Source organism: Aplysia californica, unplaced genomic scaffold, assembly GCF_000002075.1.
Source record: "Aplysia californica isolate F4 #8 unplaced genomic scaffold, AplCal3.0 scaffold00206, whole genome shotgun sequence".
NCBI classification, from domain to species: domain Eukaryota; kingdom Metazoa; phylum Mollusca; class Gastropoda; order Aplysiida; family Aplysiidae; genus Aplysia; species Aplysia californica.
The window spans coordinates 753,180-771,276 of NW_004797476.1; the positions used below are offsets into that span (position 1 = coordinate 753,180).

The following is an 18,097-nucleotide window of genomic DNA, read 5'->3' on the forward strand; positions in this document are numbered from 1 at the left end:
ATGCAATGTTTTTTAGGTCGATAAATGCATATCAAAAAGTTTAATGTTTTGCTATTGATGTAACATGTTTAAGTCTACGTTTCGAATTAAACGTTTGTTGATGAGGTTTTTCTATTAGAGCTCTCTTGCCACTAAAGTAACCAATATGTTTTATACTTCGGCAAAGAAACGAAAGTAGATCTAGTTCTTCTTCCTTAGGCTACTTCCCGGCAGCAGTTGCGGTGAATGGTATACGAGACAGTGAATTCATGCAACGTTTTCTCCATGCTGTTCTCTCACGCTCAATACGTTCCACTTGCGTAATGCCAAAGGAAACAAGTTGGTACTATGCAGTTAAAAGAGGCAGGAAACCTGGTGTCTATCACTCTTGGTAAGTAATAATAGTAATCACAATGGACAATGTATTTTAAAAAGTTATTTAAGTAAAGTAAGCCAGTAACTTGAGTAAGCATTGTTCATTGATGAAGAAGTTGAAAAGAAAGAATGAATGATTGAATGAGTTTCTTGAACAATAAGAAATTCTTGTACAAACTATTGATCTAGATCTAATCTGTGCCGTTTATATTATAGTAACTTATTAAGCAGTAGGCCCTAAAAAATCATTCATCTTTATGAATTTATAGTATTGCTGCTGACTGTTTAGACTTTCGATTTCTTTTCGGTACTACTTAAGGCGGAGCAAAGTCGAGAGGGCAAAGCATGTTCTCCATACAGCCAGGCCCAGGCATTTAGCTTAGTCAATATTTCTGGGAGGACACTGCAAAAGAGCAAGTACAGCAGATCAGACCCACATCTCAACCGCAGCTACAACATCAATGCATTATATGGAGAGGACGCTTCATCCTTGTTGTGATGAGCAAGGGAAAAAACACGGGAGGTGGCAGTATGGGTTACGAGACATCACTATTTGGCGAAATAGTTGCTCCCATCGTCAAAGATGACCCGTGGAGACATCCTATTTCGCCAAATAATGATGTCTCCACGGGTCATTCTTGACGATGGGAGTGACTATTCAGTCGCACTGATCAGCCACCGCCCGTCTCAAACTGGGCAGCCCCCAATCAGTAAGGTGCTGATCTGTTTGCTATAGAGCTAGGACAAAAACCGAAAGGCGGACGTTAAATCCAGCACCAGGCAAAAAAAGAGTAAAACTAACCCCATGTAAACTGGGGACCTGGAATGTTAGAACAATGACAACCGGATTTGACACCACCAACCTGGAGAAAACAGGACATTAGAAAGACGGCAATCATAGACAGGGAGCTCACACGACTCAATGTAGACATCACTGCCCTGCAAGAGACAAGACTTGCTAACTCTGGTACCATCAGGGAAAGAAACTGCACATTCTTCTGGAAGGGTCTTGGGGAAGATGAGAGGGGAATCCATGGTGTGGGCTTTGCAGTACACAACAGATTGCTGAACAGGATCAGCACCACCCCCCACCCCCCCCAAGGTATATATATATCCGAACGTATCACTGTCATGGAAATGGAAACCAAAACTGGAAAGGCTCTCTTCGTCAGTGCCTACGCCCCAACCCTAAGAACAGAAAATGAGAAGAAAAAAAACCCAGTTTGTCAAGGAACTTCTGGATGCAATCAACAACGTCCCAAAAGCAGACCAACTGTTTCTCATGGGCGACTTCATCAATGCAAGAGTAGGTACTGAAAACATAGTATGGCCCACCTGCTTTGGACCTTTTGGGCTTGGAAAAATGTACGGGAATGGTTCAGAGACTCTTTGAATTCTGCACAAATAACAACCTTTGCATCAATAACACCTACTGTGGCAAGGACAAACACAAGGTTTCTTGGTGCCTTCCAAGATCAGGCCATTGGCACCAAATCGTCTTCATCATCTTCAGAAATAAAGATGCCAACATGGTAAAGCAAACAAGATCCTTCTACAGTGCGGACTGCAACACAGACCACCTTTTAGTTATAGCTGAGGCAAAGATAGTCACAAAGAAAACACCAAGAGCTGAAAAACAAAAGAAACCTAAGATCAACATAAGAAATATCAAAGACCCAGCGTTAAAGGCAAAATTTCAAGAACATGTTAAAGAAGAAGACCCCCAGACAACATATGGAATAGCATGAGAGCAACAATTTATTCTGCGTCGATTACTTTTGGGATAAAAAGACCTTGCGTGGAGGACTGGGTTGAAGCCAGTGTATCAAAACTCGCACCACTACTCGAGAAAAAGCGTAAGATCCTGATAGAACACAACACACAAAAATCTAACAGAAAGTACAAAGCAACAACTACGTGCTGCTAAATCCAACCTTCAAAGAGAAACCAGAAAGTGTGCCAATAAGTACTGGGACAAATTATGCTCAGAAATCCAACAGGCAAGCGATACAGGTTATATCAGGAAAATGTATGAAAACATCAGAGTTGCTATTGGACTAACAGCAAACAAAGTGGCACCTCTAAAGTCTGCGACAGGTGAACAGCTGACAGACACGAAGGAACAAATGGAAAGATGGGTGAAACATTATTCAGACTTATACTCAGAGGAGCGACATGTTGATAGACAGCTACATGAGGCCATTCCTCAGCTCTCCGAAATGTCAGAACTTGATACAACACCAACAGAAGAAGAACTCTCTTCTGCAATCAATGAACTCGCTTGTGGTAAAGCAGCAGGAAATAACAACATACCTGCTGAAGTGCTGAAAGAGAACAAAGAGACCCTCCTCCTATATCTCTACAAGCTACTAACAACTTGTTGGGTGAAAGCAGAAAATCTACATGACATGAGAGATGACAAAATCACCACTTGCAACAACTATAGAGGTATCTTACTGCTAAGCATCACTGGAAAAGCTTTCACTAGGATCATCTTGTTGAAGCTACTTCAGAAACTAGCAGAAAGAATCCTGCCAGAGAGCCAATGCGGTTTCAGATCGAACCACTCAACAAAGGACATGATCTTTTCTATTCGTCAGCTACAAGAAAAATGCAGGGAGCAACAACTGTCATTACATACTGCGTTCGTCGATCTGACAAAGGCTTTTGATACAGTCAGTAGATCAAGACTCTACATGGTTCTTGGAAAAATTGGCTGTCCCCCAATACTGCTACAGCTCATCATCTCATTCCACGAAGATAGGAAGGCCACCATTCACTTCAATCAATTTGACGGTTCAACATCAAACAGCTTCAACATCAATAGTGGAGTAAAGCAAGGTTTTGTCTTAACACCAACCCTTTTTAGCGCTTATTTTGCTGTCTTACTGCAACACGCATTCAAAGAATCACCAGGGGATGTCTTCCTCCACTGGAGAACTGATGGGTCGCTCTTCCATTTTGCTCGACTCAAGACCAAGATCAACAAAACAACAGTATGAGACCTTCTCTTCGCCGATGATGCTGCTCTTGTTGCTCACAGTGAATCACCCCTACAAACAATGATGGACCGCCTATCAACAGCATGCAAGGTCTTTAGCTTGGTCATCAGTGTTAAGAAAACAGTCATCCTTACCCAAGAAGGTACAGAGCAGAGCCATGTATGGCTGAACGACAAGGAACTTGAGACAGTGGACAAGTTCTGTTACCTGGGGTCTATCATCAGCTCTACTACATCACTTGATTATGAGACCAACATCAGGATAGGGAAAGCAGCAACAACTTTTTGAAGGATGGGAAAACAAAAGATTAACCATCAAAACGACGATCAAGATTTACGAAGCATGTGTCCCCAGCACATTCCTTTATGGATCTGGAACATGGACCTTTTACAGCAGACAAGAAAAGCGCCTCAACATTTTCCAACTCAGATGCTGCAGCAAAATTTTAAGCATTTCATGGCGTGACAAGGTTACAAATGTAGAAATGTTGGCACGGGCAAACCTCCAAAGCATGATAACTATCCTGTGTTTAAAAAGATTGAGATGGCTGGGCCATATCTTGCCCAGGGAAAGAGACCAAGAGAAAGACCTAAATTGAGGTACAAATACACCTGCAAAAACAGCTTATCTAAGCTTGGAGTAGATGTTAGCATCTAGGAAGAAATAGCTGGCGACAAGAAAACATGAAGGAAAATGATAAAGGAAAGAACTATAATGCTAGAGAGCAGCCTTAGACACAACCTTAGAGCGCCAACGATGAAAGGAAAACAGCGGAAATACAGAGCTTCAATCTATGTCACTGACATGCAAGCACTGCGACGGAATCTGCGCTTCAAACATAGGAAAAATTAGCCATGAAAGAAGCTGCATGAAGGCAACCTTGAGACCATCTTTAGCTAAATTGGCCGTCTGCATAGACGAAAAGAGCCATACTACTTAAGGGTAACCAGTCATCTCGTCACACCTCAATTAATAATATTTATAATAATGAAGATCATTTCTATAGCGCCAACTCCCGTGTAAACACAGCTCTAGGTGCTTTACACAAATGCATGTACGAACAATATTCATGCACGCGACACACTCACACACACTCATACACACACAAACACACACACATATACACATACTACATACACACACACAAACACACGCATACTCACTCTCAAACATATAACACGCACACATGTGTGCACACATGTATGCCAAACACACACACACACACACACACACACACACACACACACTCACAAGCACGCACGCACACACACACACACACACACACACACACACACACCTACTTGCTTATCACACGCACACGCTTACACATCGTCATGAAATGAGCGTAAAATAATATATATACACTGCAATTCACAAAATACTTAAATGGATACATAGTCATTTACATAACATTGTATTGAACATGAATCTACTGACATAAAAAGGATGTCGTTAAATGTGTCTTTAAAGATTTTTAAAATTTAGACTCAGATGTTGTATGTCTCAGGGGTTGGGGAAGAGAGTTCCAAACTGACGGAGCAAGGTGGGCGAACGATCTTTCAGCTAATTTTTTACCCCCTTTTCTAGGAACTCTTAATAGATACTGATCGCCTGATCTTAGTGATCTAGATGGAACATAAATATGGATGAGATCACTAAGATATGAGAGAGAGCTTTGTTATTGACACATTTATGACATAACATGGCAATTTTATATGACATTCTAGCTGACACGGGAAGCACAATTAGTCTAGGCTATGTGTGATGAAATGACTTCGCTTATATATATATCTCCAAAATTGTTATGCGAGATCTAGATCTAGTAGGGTTTTGGAGAATCAGCCTAGACTAAAGCTTTTTTTGAAGTTATGTCTTAAATTAAATCTTCGTCCAAACTGTTCCATAGTTGAACAATAGTTTAAATAAGGCAAAAACAATGTCTGGAAAAGAGTTAATAAGACTTTGTTTTAAATAAGTGTCTATATAGTTTTTAGCAAAATTGCAGTACCGTACATTTCTATTAGCTAATTTATTTTTAACAGAACTAATATGATTTTGCCAATTACACCTTTCATCAATAGTAATGGCTAAAAACTTTGTTGTGTGCTACAAAATGACCATCTCCTTTCAATCTTGTGGTTTGGGGTGTGACGAGATGACTGTGACGAAAAAATGACTGGTATTCTACTTGAGAATATGTGTCCCGTTTGTTTAGACTTGGCAGCATCCACCTAGAGCAAAGATAGTACAAGACAAGATGGGCCACTTCTCTCTTTGAGCCAATTAAAAAAGTGTCCTCAAAATTTGGTGGCGCCCTCTTCACAAAAGCGCACTCTTTGCGAACAGAGTTACCCTACTTGAGTTTTAAAAAATCAAAGTGAAACTAGCAAGTTTTGGGATAAATTTCGGAAGAACGCTTTTTAAAAATGATTACGCTGACAAAAAACCTCTTCCGGAGGAAAAGGAGATGGTTTTCTTCGTTTAATTTGACTTTAGAATGAAGGGCGAGAGGTCATTAAAATTCTAAAACTCCGCACTGAACATACCCGAACTGCTGATGAACAGCAGTCGATCTGCGCACGCAAGGAGGTGCTATTCCTATTCTTCTTCTGGAAAAACGAAAGAGAGCTTCAAAACAGACTGCAGCGCCATCTGAAGCAAAGAGCATACTTCCTGCGGACACTTTTTAGGCTGAGTGGCCCATCTTGTCTTGTACTATCTTTGTTTAAATATAGTCAGTATCGATGTTTTATCAGTAGATCTAGCCTACAAACTGAGCAGTATTAAAATTTCACTTGTTTCTAACAAGGCAAGGGGGGTTTCAGGGGGCATGTCATAATTTGATGTTTTGCAATTAGGTTTGATAGGCAATCTATCCATGTCGGCACGCACATCAAAAAGTAATCGTTTAGAACCAGAAGTAATCGTCAGTGGGGTCAAAACTAGCGTCCCCAAACGGGACCCACATTCTTAAGTAGTACCTTCTTGTCCTTTGGTGGCTAAACTGAGCTAGATCTCGTATTTTTTTCAAACATGGAGTATTAGGGGCTACAGATCTGTTAATATATAGGCTAGGCATATCCTGTAATTTATGATAGGCCTGCTGTAATCATTTCCTTCTTTTTAAAAAAAAAATGTTATGCAAGGCAGATATTTAGATTAGATCTAGATATCTATCCTGATGCCAGTATTATCTGTTTTCTTTTCCTTGTTTTCATATTTAATAGATAAAAATATATCAAAACTTAATATAAACTTTGATTTAAAAAGTTTAAGTGACTAAGCGCTGCAAGTGCCTTACTTAGTGAATAATAGATCTTGTAGGCCTATTTCTGTGTAGTTGCTACTATAGTTAAATGTATTATTTAGCTTTTCTGAGAAAAAAAATTTGATTTTGAAGTAATAGTTGTTGTTTTTTTACATTCACAGGCCAGAATGCCATGAACAAGTGAAAGGATTTTCAAATCCTGTGTTCAAGAAATTTTCCTCGTCTGAAGATGCTTTAGAATTTGTTCATAATTCCAAGGGTAACAATTTCTTTTCCACTATGTTTTACTAGATTTTGAATGCTGTTTTGACTCAAGAAGCAACTGTTTAACAGTGGCAGTTATTATGTCAATGTGCTTCTCTTTAACTCTTTTCCTACCAGGCCAAAATCCACCACTGGCCCAGGGCTTTTCCATGACCTATTTTTACGCACCTACCCCACCAAAGGAAAATGTGAAAACATCCAACTAAACACACACAAACCATATAATTGGCCCATCAATCTGAAGGTTAAAAAATAATCTATCAGATGGTGATATAATATTGAAGATTTATTCCAATTATATTAGTTTGGGATTTCTAAAAATGATTATGCAATGTGGAAGGTCCTGTGTCATATGTAATCAACAATTTTCCAGCTTTGAGAGGTCATATCTAAAGAAAAAAGTACAACAACAGCATCATTCAAACTTCCCAAGTAGGTTGCCTCAAGTAATCCAAAGAAATACTGAAAGTTATATGTATGTGTACCTAAGATAGAAGTGAAAACATGAGACATATATACTGAAGTCAGGGGGGTGCTTTTTTTCTCTTTTTTACGTTTCGAAGGGGACAAAAAAAAGGCCCTGAAAAGACTAAAAATCGTCTCTCAGTGCTTTATTTTCTTTCGTATCTGCTAAGAGGAAGTCTATTCTACTATTTTGAAAAAGTGGATCGGGTGAGTTTTTTCATGGATTGGAATAGATAGGAGGCCACGTCCGTACGGCTCTTAGTAGGGAAAGGGTTAAATTTTCTCAGTCTCAACTTTAAGTTTAAGTTTCGCTTATCTCAATTTCTCTCTTTTTTTCTAACTCTGGATTTGAGTTTTAGATTTCTAATTATTTTAAATCTTTAAGAATTCATGGAAATGTTGAGGTACAAGCCATGAAATGTATCACTCTGGCACCCTCAACAGATTTACATTTATTGTTGGGTTGTTATATTTAGTGTTGTTCACTCCAGACAGTAATCCTTTCAGCCCTGGCCTCGGCCTCCTTAAGCGGCCCATACACGATCAAACTTGCTTGACACACATGCTTGATTAAATGTGTTTGATAGCTTAACGTATGCCTTTACACAGTCAAACTTGTTTGTCAAACATTAGTTTGTGCCAAGACTTCGTAATGGATGGACCAACAGCGTTAGCTCTTGCTTTAGCCTTGCGAAGAAAAAGAAAACTGGAAAAAAAAAGAAAGTAGGCCAAAAACTAGTTGTTGCAGCGCCAAAAGTTTGGCCATTCTGAATTATTGTATGAGTGAATCTTTGTTGCTGTACTCTTTGCTTTTTACTTTCCACAATATGGGCAAATTGTGTTATTCGTTAATTAACTCCATGCAGCATAATTTTTTTTTCCCTCTTTTGATGCGCCATGATGTTGTATGAAATAAATGTGATCTAAGATAGTTAATAACAGTTGAAAATTGAAGAACAATGCGAGATGTGTCGTTGCCGGCAGCTTGTGAAAAAATAATGTTTGACAAACAAATTTGATGAACCCCACTCACGATCCAACTTTTGTAACGGCTTGACGAAAAATATCAACAAAAATCAGATCCATCAATCATTTTTGGCCATCAAACTTACCCATGCATGATCAAATGTTTATCAAATATGCTTGATTCAAGCATGTGTGTCAAGCAAGTTTGATCGTGTATGGGTTGCTTCAGGGAAGTTAGCTTACTGGACTTGTGCGCAAGAACTCTAAGGCCGGACAACAGCTTTACTTACCCTACCAGACTCAGCGGCATGTGTTCAGAGTTGGCAATGGTGAAGGTAGTGCACACTTGGGATAGACTTGGGTGTGGGGAGAGTGGGCTCAAGCCTGTGAGCCCTTCACTACCCACCGCCACTGTGTACACTATGAACCCATGAAGATGCACTGCTGTATCACCTGCACCTGTACTATCGAACCTACTATTAGACAATCACCTGGACAAACAGTTTCTTCCCATTTACCCCCTTGCATTTTTTTACATTAGAATGACACTGTGTAAGACACCCACTTTTCTCTATAGCAATTGGCGGTTGTCTTAGAAAATTTAAATTGCATTTTGTTTGTTTTTTATACCGGTGATACAGGTTTTACTCCATGTACTTCTTCTGGACCGCCTGTCACCGTTGGGCAGCTAAGGCCTGCAATTTCAACAACAATGACCCGTCAAGATAGCTCATCTTCCCAAGATCAGGACCTCCAAGAGATCAAAAGAACCTTACAAATAGTCCAAGGCAAACTTGAGTCTGTTGTTTCTGAACTGGCTCAGCTTTCATCAACCGTGAACCAAATCGAGTCTGTCGTATTTCATGGTTTGTAATTTTGTCCAAATAGGCTATCACGCCACGCCTCCTTTTTTATTTTTATCATGAGTAAAAAATTGTGAATGTTGGTAATCATGTCTTTGTTTCTTCACTTGCAAACTAAATACAGTAGTCTCAGCATAAGATCACGTTGCTTGGGAGCAAGGAAAATGTGGGATCTTCGACGAACGGGATCTTACCCGACGCACCAAGGGAAGAACCCGCAGTGACCCATGTTCAGGTCAATAACCAGTAAAATGTCTCTTTTTTAGTTGTAGCGTGAGGCATGCCATTTTGACTCAAGATCTAAGCTTGTGCAGCTGCCTCTCCCTTTACGTGTTCAAAATTTATAGAAGTTTCATTTCTGATTGAGTACCCCCACTTCTGTCATTATGCACTGTTGTATTGTGACCTCACCAATTTAAAGGATAACTGCTGCAGTGGTCAAGGAAGAGTTCACAGTTCGATGTGATCCCACCTGAGGTGAACTTGTAGGCCCTACCCAGCCAGCATGTGATGTAAGTTTAGATGGAGAACTCAATTGCGAGTGCGATGTTTGGAGAAAATAAGCGTGTTGGCGATTTCACACTTCAGCGTGATCCCACCTGGAGCAAACAATGTACCATTTCTTTGAAATTTACAATGGACATGTGATCACATTCACAAAAGTGGCTGGTCTGTGACACAACGGGCAGTTCATCAATAATAACAAATGTTCACTCTTGATTGGTCTGCTGTGCCCACCCGGGTTTTTGTTCCCGTAAATTATATGTAATCTGAAATGCAGGATCTTACCCGAATGTAAACCTTCAGAGTGGGATCTTTGGGATGGCTTTTGTGAAGTAAAAATTCTGTTTTCTTAAAACAGCAGGATCTTAAGTGAAACCGGGATTGTCAGCGGTGGGATCTGTGGCGGAGAATACTGTAATTGGTTTGCAAGGGAGTGTAAGCTTCTGTCTTTCTTGATTGAGTAAGAAGTTTGTATTTTATGGATTTAAACATTTTTTTTTTTTTTGAGAATGTTTTTCCCCATGTTTATTAGTAAATGAATTAAAAGATATTTACTTTCATAAGATCGTTATTTTTTAGTTTAGATCTTAGGTTTTATAAGTATTGTCTCTTGGTGTGTGCTTTCATGATGCTGTATAGTATATTTCTTCTTTAGTTGTCATAATTAGACCTTTTCAAGCTGGCATTGTATTTCGGAAAATTGTGTAGTCTGCAATTTATAGAGCAAAATCTTTTTAAATACTTGAATGTCTTATGAAACTCTTGTCGATAGATAATTAGGATAGTGAAGTAGTGGTAGTGATTTTTTATAAGTTTGAATTCAGTTCTTTTAAAAAAGAGGAGTTTGTTACACTGAATGTGCACTATACAAGGGTGGCTTGTACCAAGTTATAGACGGAACTGTGTTATGAATGCTGCCAATGTGGGTGGTTTGCTCCTTTTTTTCCTATCTTATATCTGTTTTTCTTGTCTTTTCTCCTTTATTATGTTTGTTACTCTCTTGTAACACTTCTATCTAATCTTCGACACTTATATGCCCTGATTGTATTGCAAGTGCCATAAAATATTTGCCAATACAAAACAAATCCTGCCAAGCATTACAAGAGGATTAAGGTTGTATTTCATTTCACCTGTCAACTTTATCAAATTTATTTCATTATTATTTTTAGCTCCTGGCTCAAAACGAGCATTTCATACCAGTGCTTCTAGTAATATGGGACAACAGCAAAAGCGGCCTAAGTTTGATACCAGTGAAGAGAATTTTACAGGTATGGCATTCTTTCTAGTACAAGTAATCCTATTTATATATATGCTCTTTGATTCTTTTTATAATAATTAAACCATTCTTTCAATATTGCATGCATGGCTGCTAAGTACTTAACTCTGTGTGAATTCATCTATTATTGGATGCTTGAAGATATTTTTATTCTCATGATTCTAGTAAATTATAATAATTCTTTTGATTGGTTGAAGTTGCTTCCCCCCCCCCCGGGCAGTGCTACTGACTGAAGTGTCTTTAGACCATTCCCAAAGGGGGGACATTTCTCGTTCAAGCATAGTAGAATTGTAAATGGGCCAACTTATGTCAGTCTCATAACTGTGCCTGATCTACAACAGGGAACTGCTGCTTTTTCTTTGTCTTATTACTATTGTCATTTTCCTCTACTTCTTTTGTACGTTTGTCACTCCCTTGTGACCTGCTATTTTGGGGTGCCTTGATAGTAGAAGTAGACCTTGTGCTGTTGAAGCTAGAGAGGTGAGCAGTTTAAGTCTGATTCCCTGTAAAGACTTCTCTGTTGACACCCACCCCTTGGCGCTCATATGACCTTATGCAGTTGCGAGCGCCGTAAAACACTACTATAAAAAAAAAGAAAGAAAAAGGTTGCTTTAATCAATGTTATGGGCATTACGATTACAGAGCTTTTAAAATGCTACCTGTCGTAAGGGGAAAATTGGGTTACCAGTTCTGCTCGTATGAGTACCTTTCTATTTCTTGGGTTCATGATCATGTTCATATAGTCTTGTTTCATGACGTTATAGCTTGCATAATTATATAAGTCAACTTAAAAACTGTATGTATATATTCTTTTCATATCTGTTTCCATAGTGTCCTCCAGTTCTTTTTCTTAGCTGGAAATGGGCCTTCGACTTACCCACTAAAGAAATTTTCAAAAGCACATTGCAACATAAATTTTGGGGTTGCACCCTCTTGAATGAAGTAAAGGATGGATGAAGTGTCGTCAAATGTGCCAATTTAGTACAAGTTCAGCCAAATGACACATTACTCAAAATAAATTGATATAGGGAAGTGCAAACTTCTAGAATGGAAATCTGCCTGTGGGAAGTGACCATAGCCAAGACTTCAAGCAAGTTGTCCAGTTGTTAATTTCTCTTTAACAAATTAGTTGCATTTGGCTGTTATCCCAGTACCGTTTGTAGAGATAAAATGAATAAATTACATGGTGGAAATGAAATTGAAAGCAGAACACAAAACAGGACAGGGAACAGAAAAGGACTTGAATGGAAAAAGTTTAAGACTAGAAAAATTTTTGTCACCGTCAGTATTCGTTCCCGGAACACACGTACCTTTAGACCAAAAGAGCCCTTAATTGTTGCATAAAGATTGATTTAATGTGTTACCTTTGAACCCATTATGTTTTATTAGCATAGAAGAGTAGGTGGTTGAAGGGTATTTGTATTTGTATTTCTTTTAGTCATGTATACTTGTGTACCTTTGTTGGCACAAACTGCCCGGTTAAAACTTTTGAAAATGGCACCACTAGAAGCCTGTCTTTAAAATCAAAATTTGTTATTCTTATGTAGTGTAAAATGTGCTGATGCTTTACAATATTAACTTTGGGCATGTGGAGCTATTTGTATCATCTTAAAGCCTGTTCATTTGTTTTATCTTTCGATGAAAAAAATACCAATCTATCTTGAATAGGAGTTAAGATCATTTGTGATTGAAGGAGGTGGAATGGGGTCACTTGGTATCAGAGTTAAAGTAAGTGAGAAAATGGCTGCCAAGGTTTGGTAGTTTCCATAGCTTGAGAATCCTTAGAAACTGAAAATTTACATTTTTGTGCCTTTAATCAAAGTTTTTCAGTAAAATGCACACAAAAATGTGTTTTAAATTTAAATAGGCATCATAATAATTGTTGAGGCAAAAAACAAAATTTGATAAAAATTGCCAAACCCGCAGAAAAATGCAGATATCTTTGATTTTATTACTTTGATGAGTGCCTGAATTCACCACAATGCCTCACATTATATGTGTTTCCCTAGGTAAACCGTTCCCAGATGCAGATGCTACACATGTGTACACAGATGGTGGTTGCTTTCACAATGGTCAAAATGGAGCCAAAGCTGGGATTGGTGTTTTCTGGAAGACTGGAGATCCTGAGTATGTTTATTCTTCTTCGAATGAGATATTTTTTTTTAAATTTCATTTTCTTTACCATCACCCTTACCCCAGATTTTCCAATGTTATGGCTGTCTGTCGAGGGGTTGCTCAGCTTTCTTCCTTCTGTTTAATGCTTTGTAGTTGGAGGTTCATGACAGCGTTGGATTTTGCTGTCCATTATAAACAGTCGGGGGGGGGGGGGGGGGGGGGCTCTGTTCAAAAAACCTGACAGCAACAGAAAATTTTCTTTTTTCACCTCCTTTCCTGCTCTTTAACCAAGTTTGTGGGTGGTTGGCGGGTGCTCTGGTGTGGTTTGCTCCATTTTTTCTTTAAAAAATCTATCTTTTCTGTATCTCCCCTCCTTCTATTTTGTGTATGTTACTGTCCAGTAACACCTCTCGTCTTGGGCACTTATATGACCTTATTAATTTATGTTGCGAGTGCCGTAAAACTTTTACTAAAACTAAACTAACCATATTTTGTTGTCTGCTTTCATCTCCCCTTTTTGCACTCCGTGGTGACGATTACTCGGCAGATAAGAAGTTGTGTATAGCGGTTTGATGTGGTTCAGGTGACAAATTAGTCGTCATGACTTGTCCCGGGGCGAAAGATTTATTGATTGTCTCCCTTCCTATGATTATTTGTAATGTTTCTTTTTGGGTAGTTCATATGGGCACACATGGCTCTCACAGTAGTGCCACCCAGCTGTTTATTAAGTCATTTCTCCTATTATTTTATTTGCACATCTGGTGTATGTAACGAGATATTGATTTATATTGTTCGCAGTGTTTTAATGCAAATGATCTAGATACAAAGATAGAGAAATATTGCTATTTTATTGTTGTAAGAGGTTTTGTGCTGATGTAAGAGGAAAGATTTTGCTTACCAACTATTGATGCATTATTTTTGTACTTCATTGTTTCAGCAATATCAGTGAAAGGCTGACTGGAAGACCAACAAACAATAGAGCAGAAATTCATGTAAGCTTACTAACATATCATATGTCACGACACGATAGAATCTGGCACTCGTCAATTTTTGGGCATGTTGAGTTATTGGTATCAGCTGAAAGCTGATTTATTTGCCTTACTTTCAATGAAATAGATATCCATTTATATTGAATGGAACTCAAGATTTGCAATTGAAGGGTGAAATTAGCAAGAAAATGGCTGCCAAAGTTTGGTAACCCCAAGAGCTAAGGACTCTTTGAAAACAGAAAAATTACATATATTTTGTGCCTTTAATCAATGTTTTTCCAGTAAAATAGTATGGGAATAAGATAAAATGTCTCTCCTATAAATTCAGTGAATTCCCACACTACCCTCTTCCTTCTTTTTTTCTTCAGCTTCCATTTTCCGTGTTTGTCTCTTGCTCTACGTTAGTGTTTTCTTCAACTGCTCTACGTTAGTGTTTTCTTCAACTGCTCTACATTAGTGTTTTCTCCAACTGCTCTACGTTAGTGTTTTCTCCAACTGCTCTACGTTAGTGTTTTCTCCAACTGCTCTACGTTAGTGTTTTCTTCAACTGCTCTACGTTAGTGTTTTCTTCAACTGCTCTACGTTAGTGTTTTCTCCAACTGAGAATAAAGTAAGTAAGATGGTGTTATCTCAGTTGCTGCTCTTTCTTTTTTTCCCCTCTGGACACAGGCAGCAATCCGAGCTGTTCAGTCTGCTAAGAAAAAAGGCATTGAGAACTTGATCCTTCATACAGACAGTCAATTTCTCATAAACGGTATGTCCTTTATGGTACTTTCTGCTGCTGGGGTTTTTTTGAGGTGGGGGGGGGGAAGGGGTTTGTATGTTCTTTTTTCTTATTTCATGCTGATAAAGTACTTGGACCCTTGAAGTAAAGTAAAAAAAAAAAAGAAGATTTATAACTGTTGAAAATTCACATAGTGTGATGAGTTTTTTGTGGGGTTTTTGTTTGTTGTTTTTTTAGTACACACTGGTTTTCTTTAATTTTTGCCTTTCCATTGTTTGTGCACTACTCCCAAAACTTGGAAGTAGCTATTGTATGTTTACCCTACCTGTCACCCTGCTACTTTCTAAGTTGTAACCATATCTGGGGGTGTTTATTGTTGCTTTTTTTTTTCAATAGTAGGTAAGATATGAATATGGTTCCTTGTTTCTTCTGAATGAATCTCTGTAATGCCTATGGTCCCCCTCATGTTCTGTTGAAAGGTTGGTGGGTGGTTTTTTTAACTTGATAAAGTCCATATTTTTTTCAGGTATCACAAAATGGATTAAAGGCTGGAAGAAAAATGGATGGGCCCTGACTACTGGGAAGCCAGTTATTAACAGAGAAGACTTTGAAGAACTTGATGAAGAATTGAAAGGAATAAATGTGAAGTGGGTAGGTGTACCATTTATAGCTGTAAGTATGCTTGTAAGTGACTGCAGACAATAATCCGTTATCTCTGCATTTCGTATAAGTTCTCAGTGTTCCATAATCTGGAAAAGGCAAGATGTGTTGCCTAAGCAGGATCTGGTGCAGATTAGACTTGAAAGGAACACACAATCAAAAGTCATCATAGCCTCCCCTTAGTATACGCCGTGCCAGTTCAAACGACCTGCTGTCGGTACAATTTACCTGGCTTGCCAGCTGTACTGGTGCAAGGTATCGCTCATTTGTTTGCAATCGTAGCACAAGCCTGAAACTCCAGTCCCGTCCATGTTATCTATAGTTAAATTTGGATAGTTGATTCAGTAGCGTTTTATCAATTTGAACTAATAAAACCACTTATAGCTTTGTTTTAAGAGCATTTTACTGATTGATGGTGAAATTTCTTGCTACCATGGTTGTAAGCTGTTTTCATCTATTTTGTATATTTATTTTTTTTCCTATAAGACACACCCACATTGAACATTACAAACCCATAGATATGTTGGTTTGCATGGCAAATTATTTTCTGCTCATATTTTTAGGCTGATAAGTTTAAGTTTGGTGCTCAAACAATTGGTTCGGCAAGAGCACAGAGCTTACTTTTTCAAAGATTTTTTTTTGTTCTCCATTTTTGGAAGCAAGTACAGTCTAAATTGTCCAAGACAGCCATCCATCTTTAAGGAGTGAAGTGGTCCCCTTAAACAAGTGGACATCCCAGACTGTGTCATTATGATATATATTTTTTTTAAATTGGGGTAGTGGTGGGTGGCCATTTGTACAGGTGATTGTCTTGGACAGATGGCCATTAGAGCACTATTATGATGTAGAATTGGAGTCGCATTAGTGGACTGAAAAAATAGAAAATATTAAATTAAAGTAAAAGTATATTACAGGGCTACCTAAATCTACTGATTTTTCCGGTAGTTACTGATTTTGGACCTGTTCTACCGCCATATTGATAAAGGTGTCAAAACTACCGGATTTTCGATGGAGTCTGTTCTGTAGCGCTTCCAATCTTCCCTGTTTTTACGGAAACCCATACATTCCGAAAGATCCGTACGTGCCTCATCTTTGTATCAAATGCTTACATTTAAGAAGAAAAAGAGAGAGAGATAAAGATATTGTACAGGTTTATCATCAGTATTCCGTAGCAAAGAATCCAAACTTGCCTTCCTAACCTCTCGGATATTTACGGTAAATCTCGACAATAAGTTGTTTTAGAAACCTTCCAGATTGCTCATTTTGTCATTATGTACACTCGACCATTGTCCCTCGGTGAATCTATGGCGAGTCAGTCGGCAAAGCATTTTCGCTTGCAAATCGGCTAAGATTTGGCTAGTTACGACAGCTTATCTTCCTCCTTCCTTTCATTCACTCATTCTTTATGTCTATTTTCGGGATTTTGCTGTGGCTGGAAAATCTGTTCGTTGATCAAGGAATCTGAATCTCTACTAAAAACAAACAAACTTTCTTGTTTCAGATTCTCCGCTCCAGGGCAGTGCTACTGACTGAAGTTGTCGTTGTCTTTAGGCCATTCCCAAAGGGGGAATATTAATATGTTCTTATGCACAGTAGAATTGTAGGTGGGCTGATTTATCAATGTCATGCTCATACTGTGCCGGAACAATATAGGGGGAACTGCTGCTTTTTCTTTCCTCATCGGTACTATCATCATTTTTTCCTCTACTTCTTTTGTATGTTTGTCACTCTCTTATAAACTGTTATTTCCGGGGTGCCTTGATAGTCGAAGCATACTTTGTGCTGTTGAGGCTAGAGAGGTGAGCAGAGTAAGCCTGATTCCTCTTTGGACTTCTCTGTTGACATCCACTCCTTGGCGCTCATATGACTTTATGAAGTTGCGAGCGCCATAAAGCCTTACTAAAACTAAAATTTTTGTTTCAGATGTATGTCAAAGGTCACAGTGGACACCCGGGCAATGAAGCAGTTGATGCACTTGCAAAAAAGGGTGTCAGAAAGCCGTTACCAGACGCTGACAGTCAGCAAGATACCATTATGTGATCCTCCTGTTCTTTCATTGATATGTTGTTTTATTTTATTATGTCAATAAAATGTTGTGTTGAAGTTCTATTGAAAAAGCGTAATATTTTCATTTTTGCTTTTTATGTTTTTGATTTTCATAACTGTTTTTAATTTCAGCCTTGTTTTGTTTGGGATTTTGTTTTAGTTTTTAGTTCTGTTTTGCTGGTGGGGGGGGGAGGGGGTTTGTTAGTGTATTTAGATTAGAACTTTGATAAATTATGAACTCGGGGGTTCCTATGGCTAAGGTCCTAACCATTCGATATCGAAACTTTTGATTAAATAATAATAATATTTATATAGCACATATCCATGCTCTACAGCATTCTCTTTTTATTTTACAACAATTTCAAAGAAGCCAGACAGAGATGTGGATGTTTTTTATAGAACTTTGCAGTCTCTTCTCTGACTGGTTGACCTTTCGTTGAATTCTTTGATTATAATCATCGAATGACTTGGATAGTAATGTTCACTGAAAAAAGCCAATAACAAACATGCCAATAACTGATACACCTAAACCTGCCCAAAACAGACAAGCTATGAAGTCAAGGAAAGGTTTCTGTCTAAGGCAGGGTGGTCAGTTTATGGA

At 38.5% G+C, this 18,097-nt stretch overlaps 1 protein-coding gene across 1 annotated transcript; it reads left to right on the forward strand.

Annotated features, from left to right (window-relative positions):
- Positions 1-20: 20 nt before the first annotated feature.
- On the forward strand, positions 21-17,567 carry LOC101863901 (ribonuclease H1). The gene is made up of 9 exons (XM_005099227.3): positions 21-370; positions 6,786-6,883; positions 8,961-9,185; positions 10,856-10,954; positions 12,972-13,089; positions 14,015-14,069; positions 14,736-14,820; positions 15,317-15,441; positions 17,374-17,567. The coding sequence occupies exons 1-9, from the start codon at positions 249-251 to the stop codon at positions 17,488-17,490; spliced, it is 1,044 nt and encodes a 347-aa protein (XP_005099284.1). The 5' UTR covers positions 21-248; the 3' UTR covers positions 17,491-17,567.
- Positions 17,568-18,097: the final 530 nt, after the last annotated feature.

Coding starts and splice junctions, on each gene's coding strand:
- LOC101863901 (XM_005099227.3), top strand. CDS start 249: ATGCAACGTTTTCTCCATGCTGTTCTCTCACGCTCAATACGTTCCACT. Junction 6,884..8,960: donor ATTTGTTCATAATTCCAAGG/GTAACAATTTCT, acceptor CCGGTGATACAG/GTTTTACTCCATGTACTTCT. Junction 14,821..15,316: donor CAGTCAATTTCTCATAAACG/GTATGTCCTTTA, acceptor TATTTTTTTCAG/GTATCACAAAATGGATTAAA.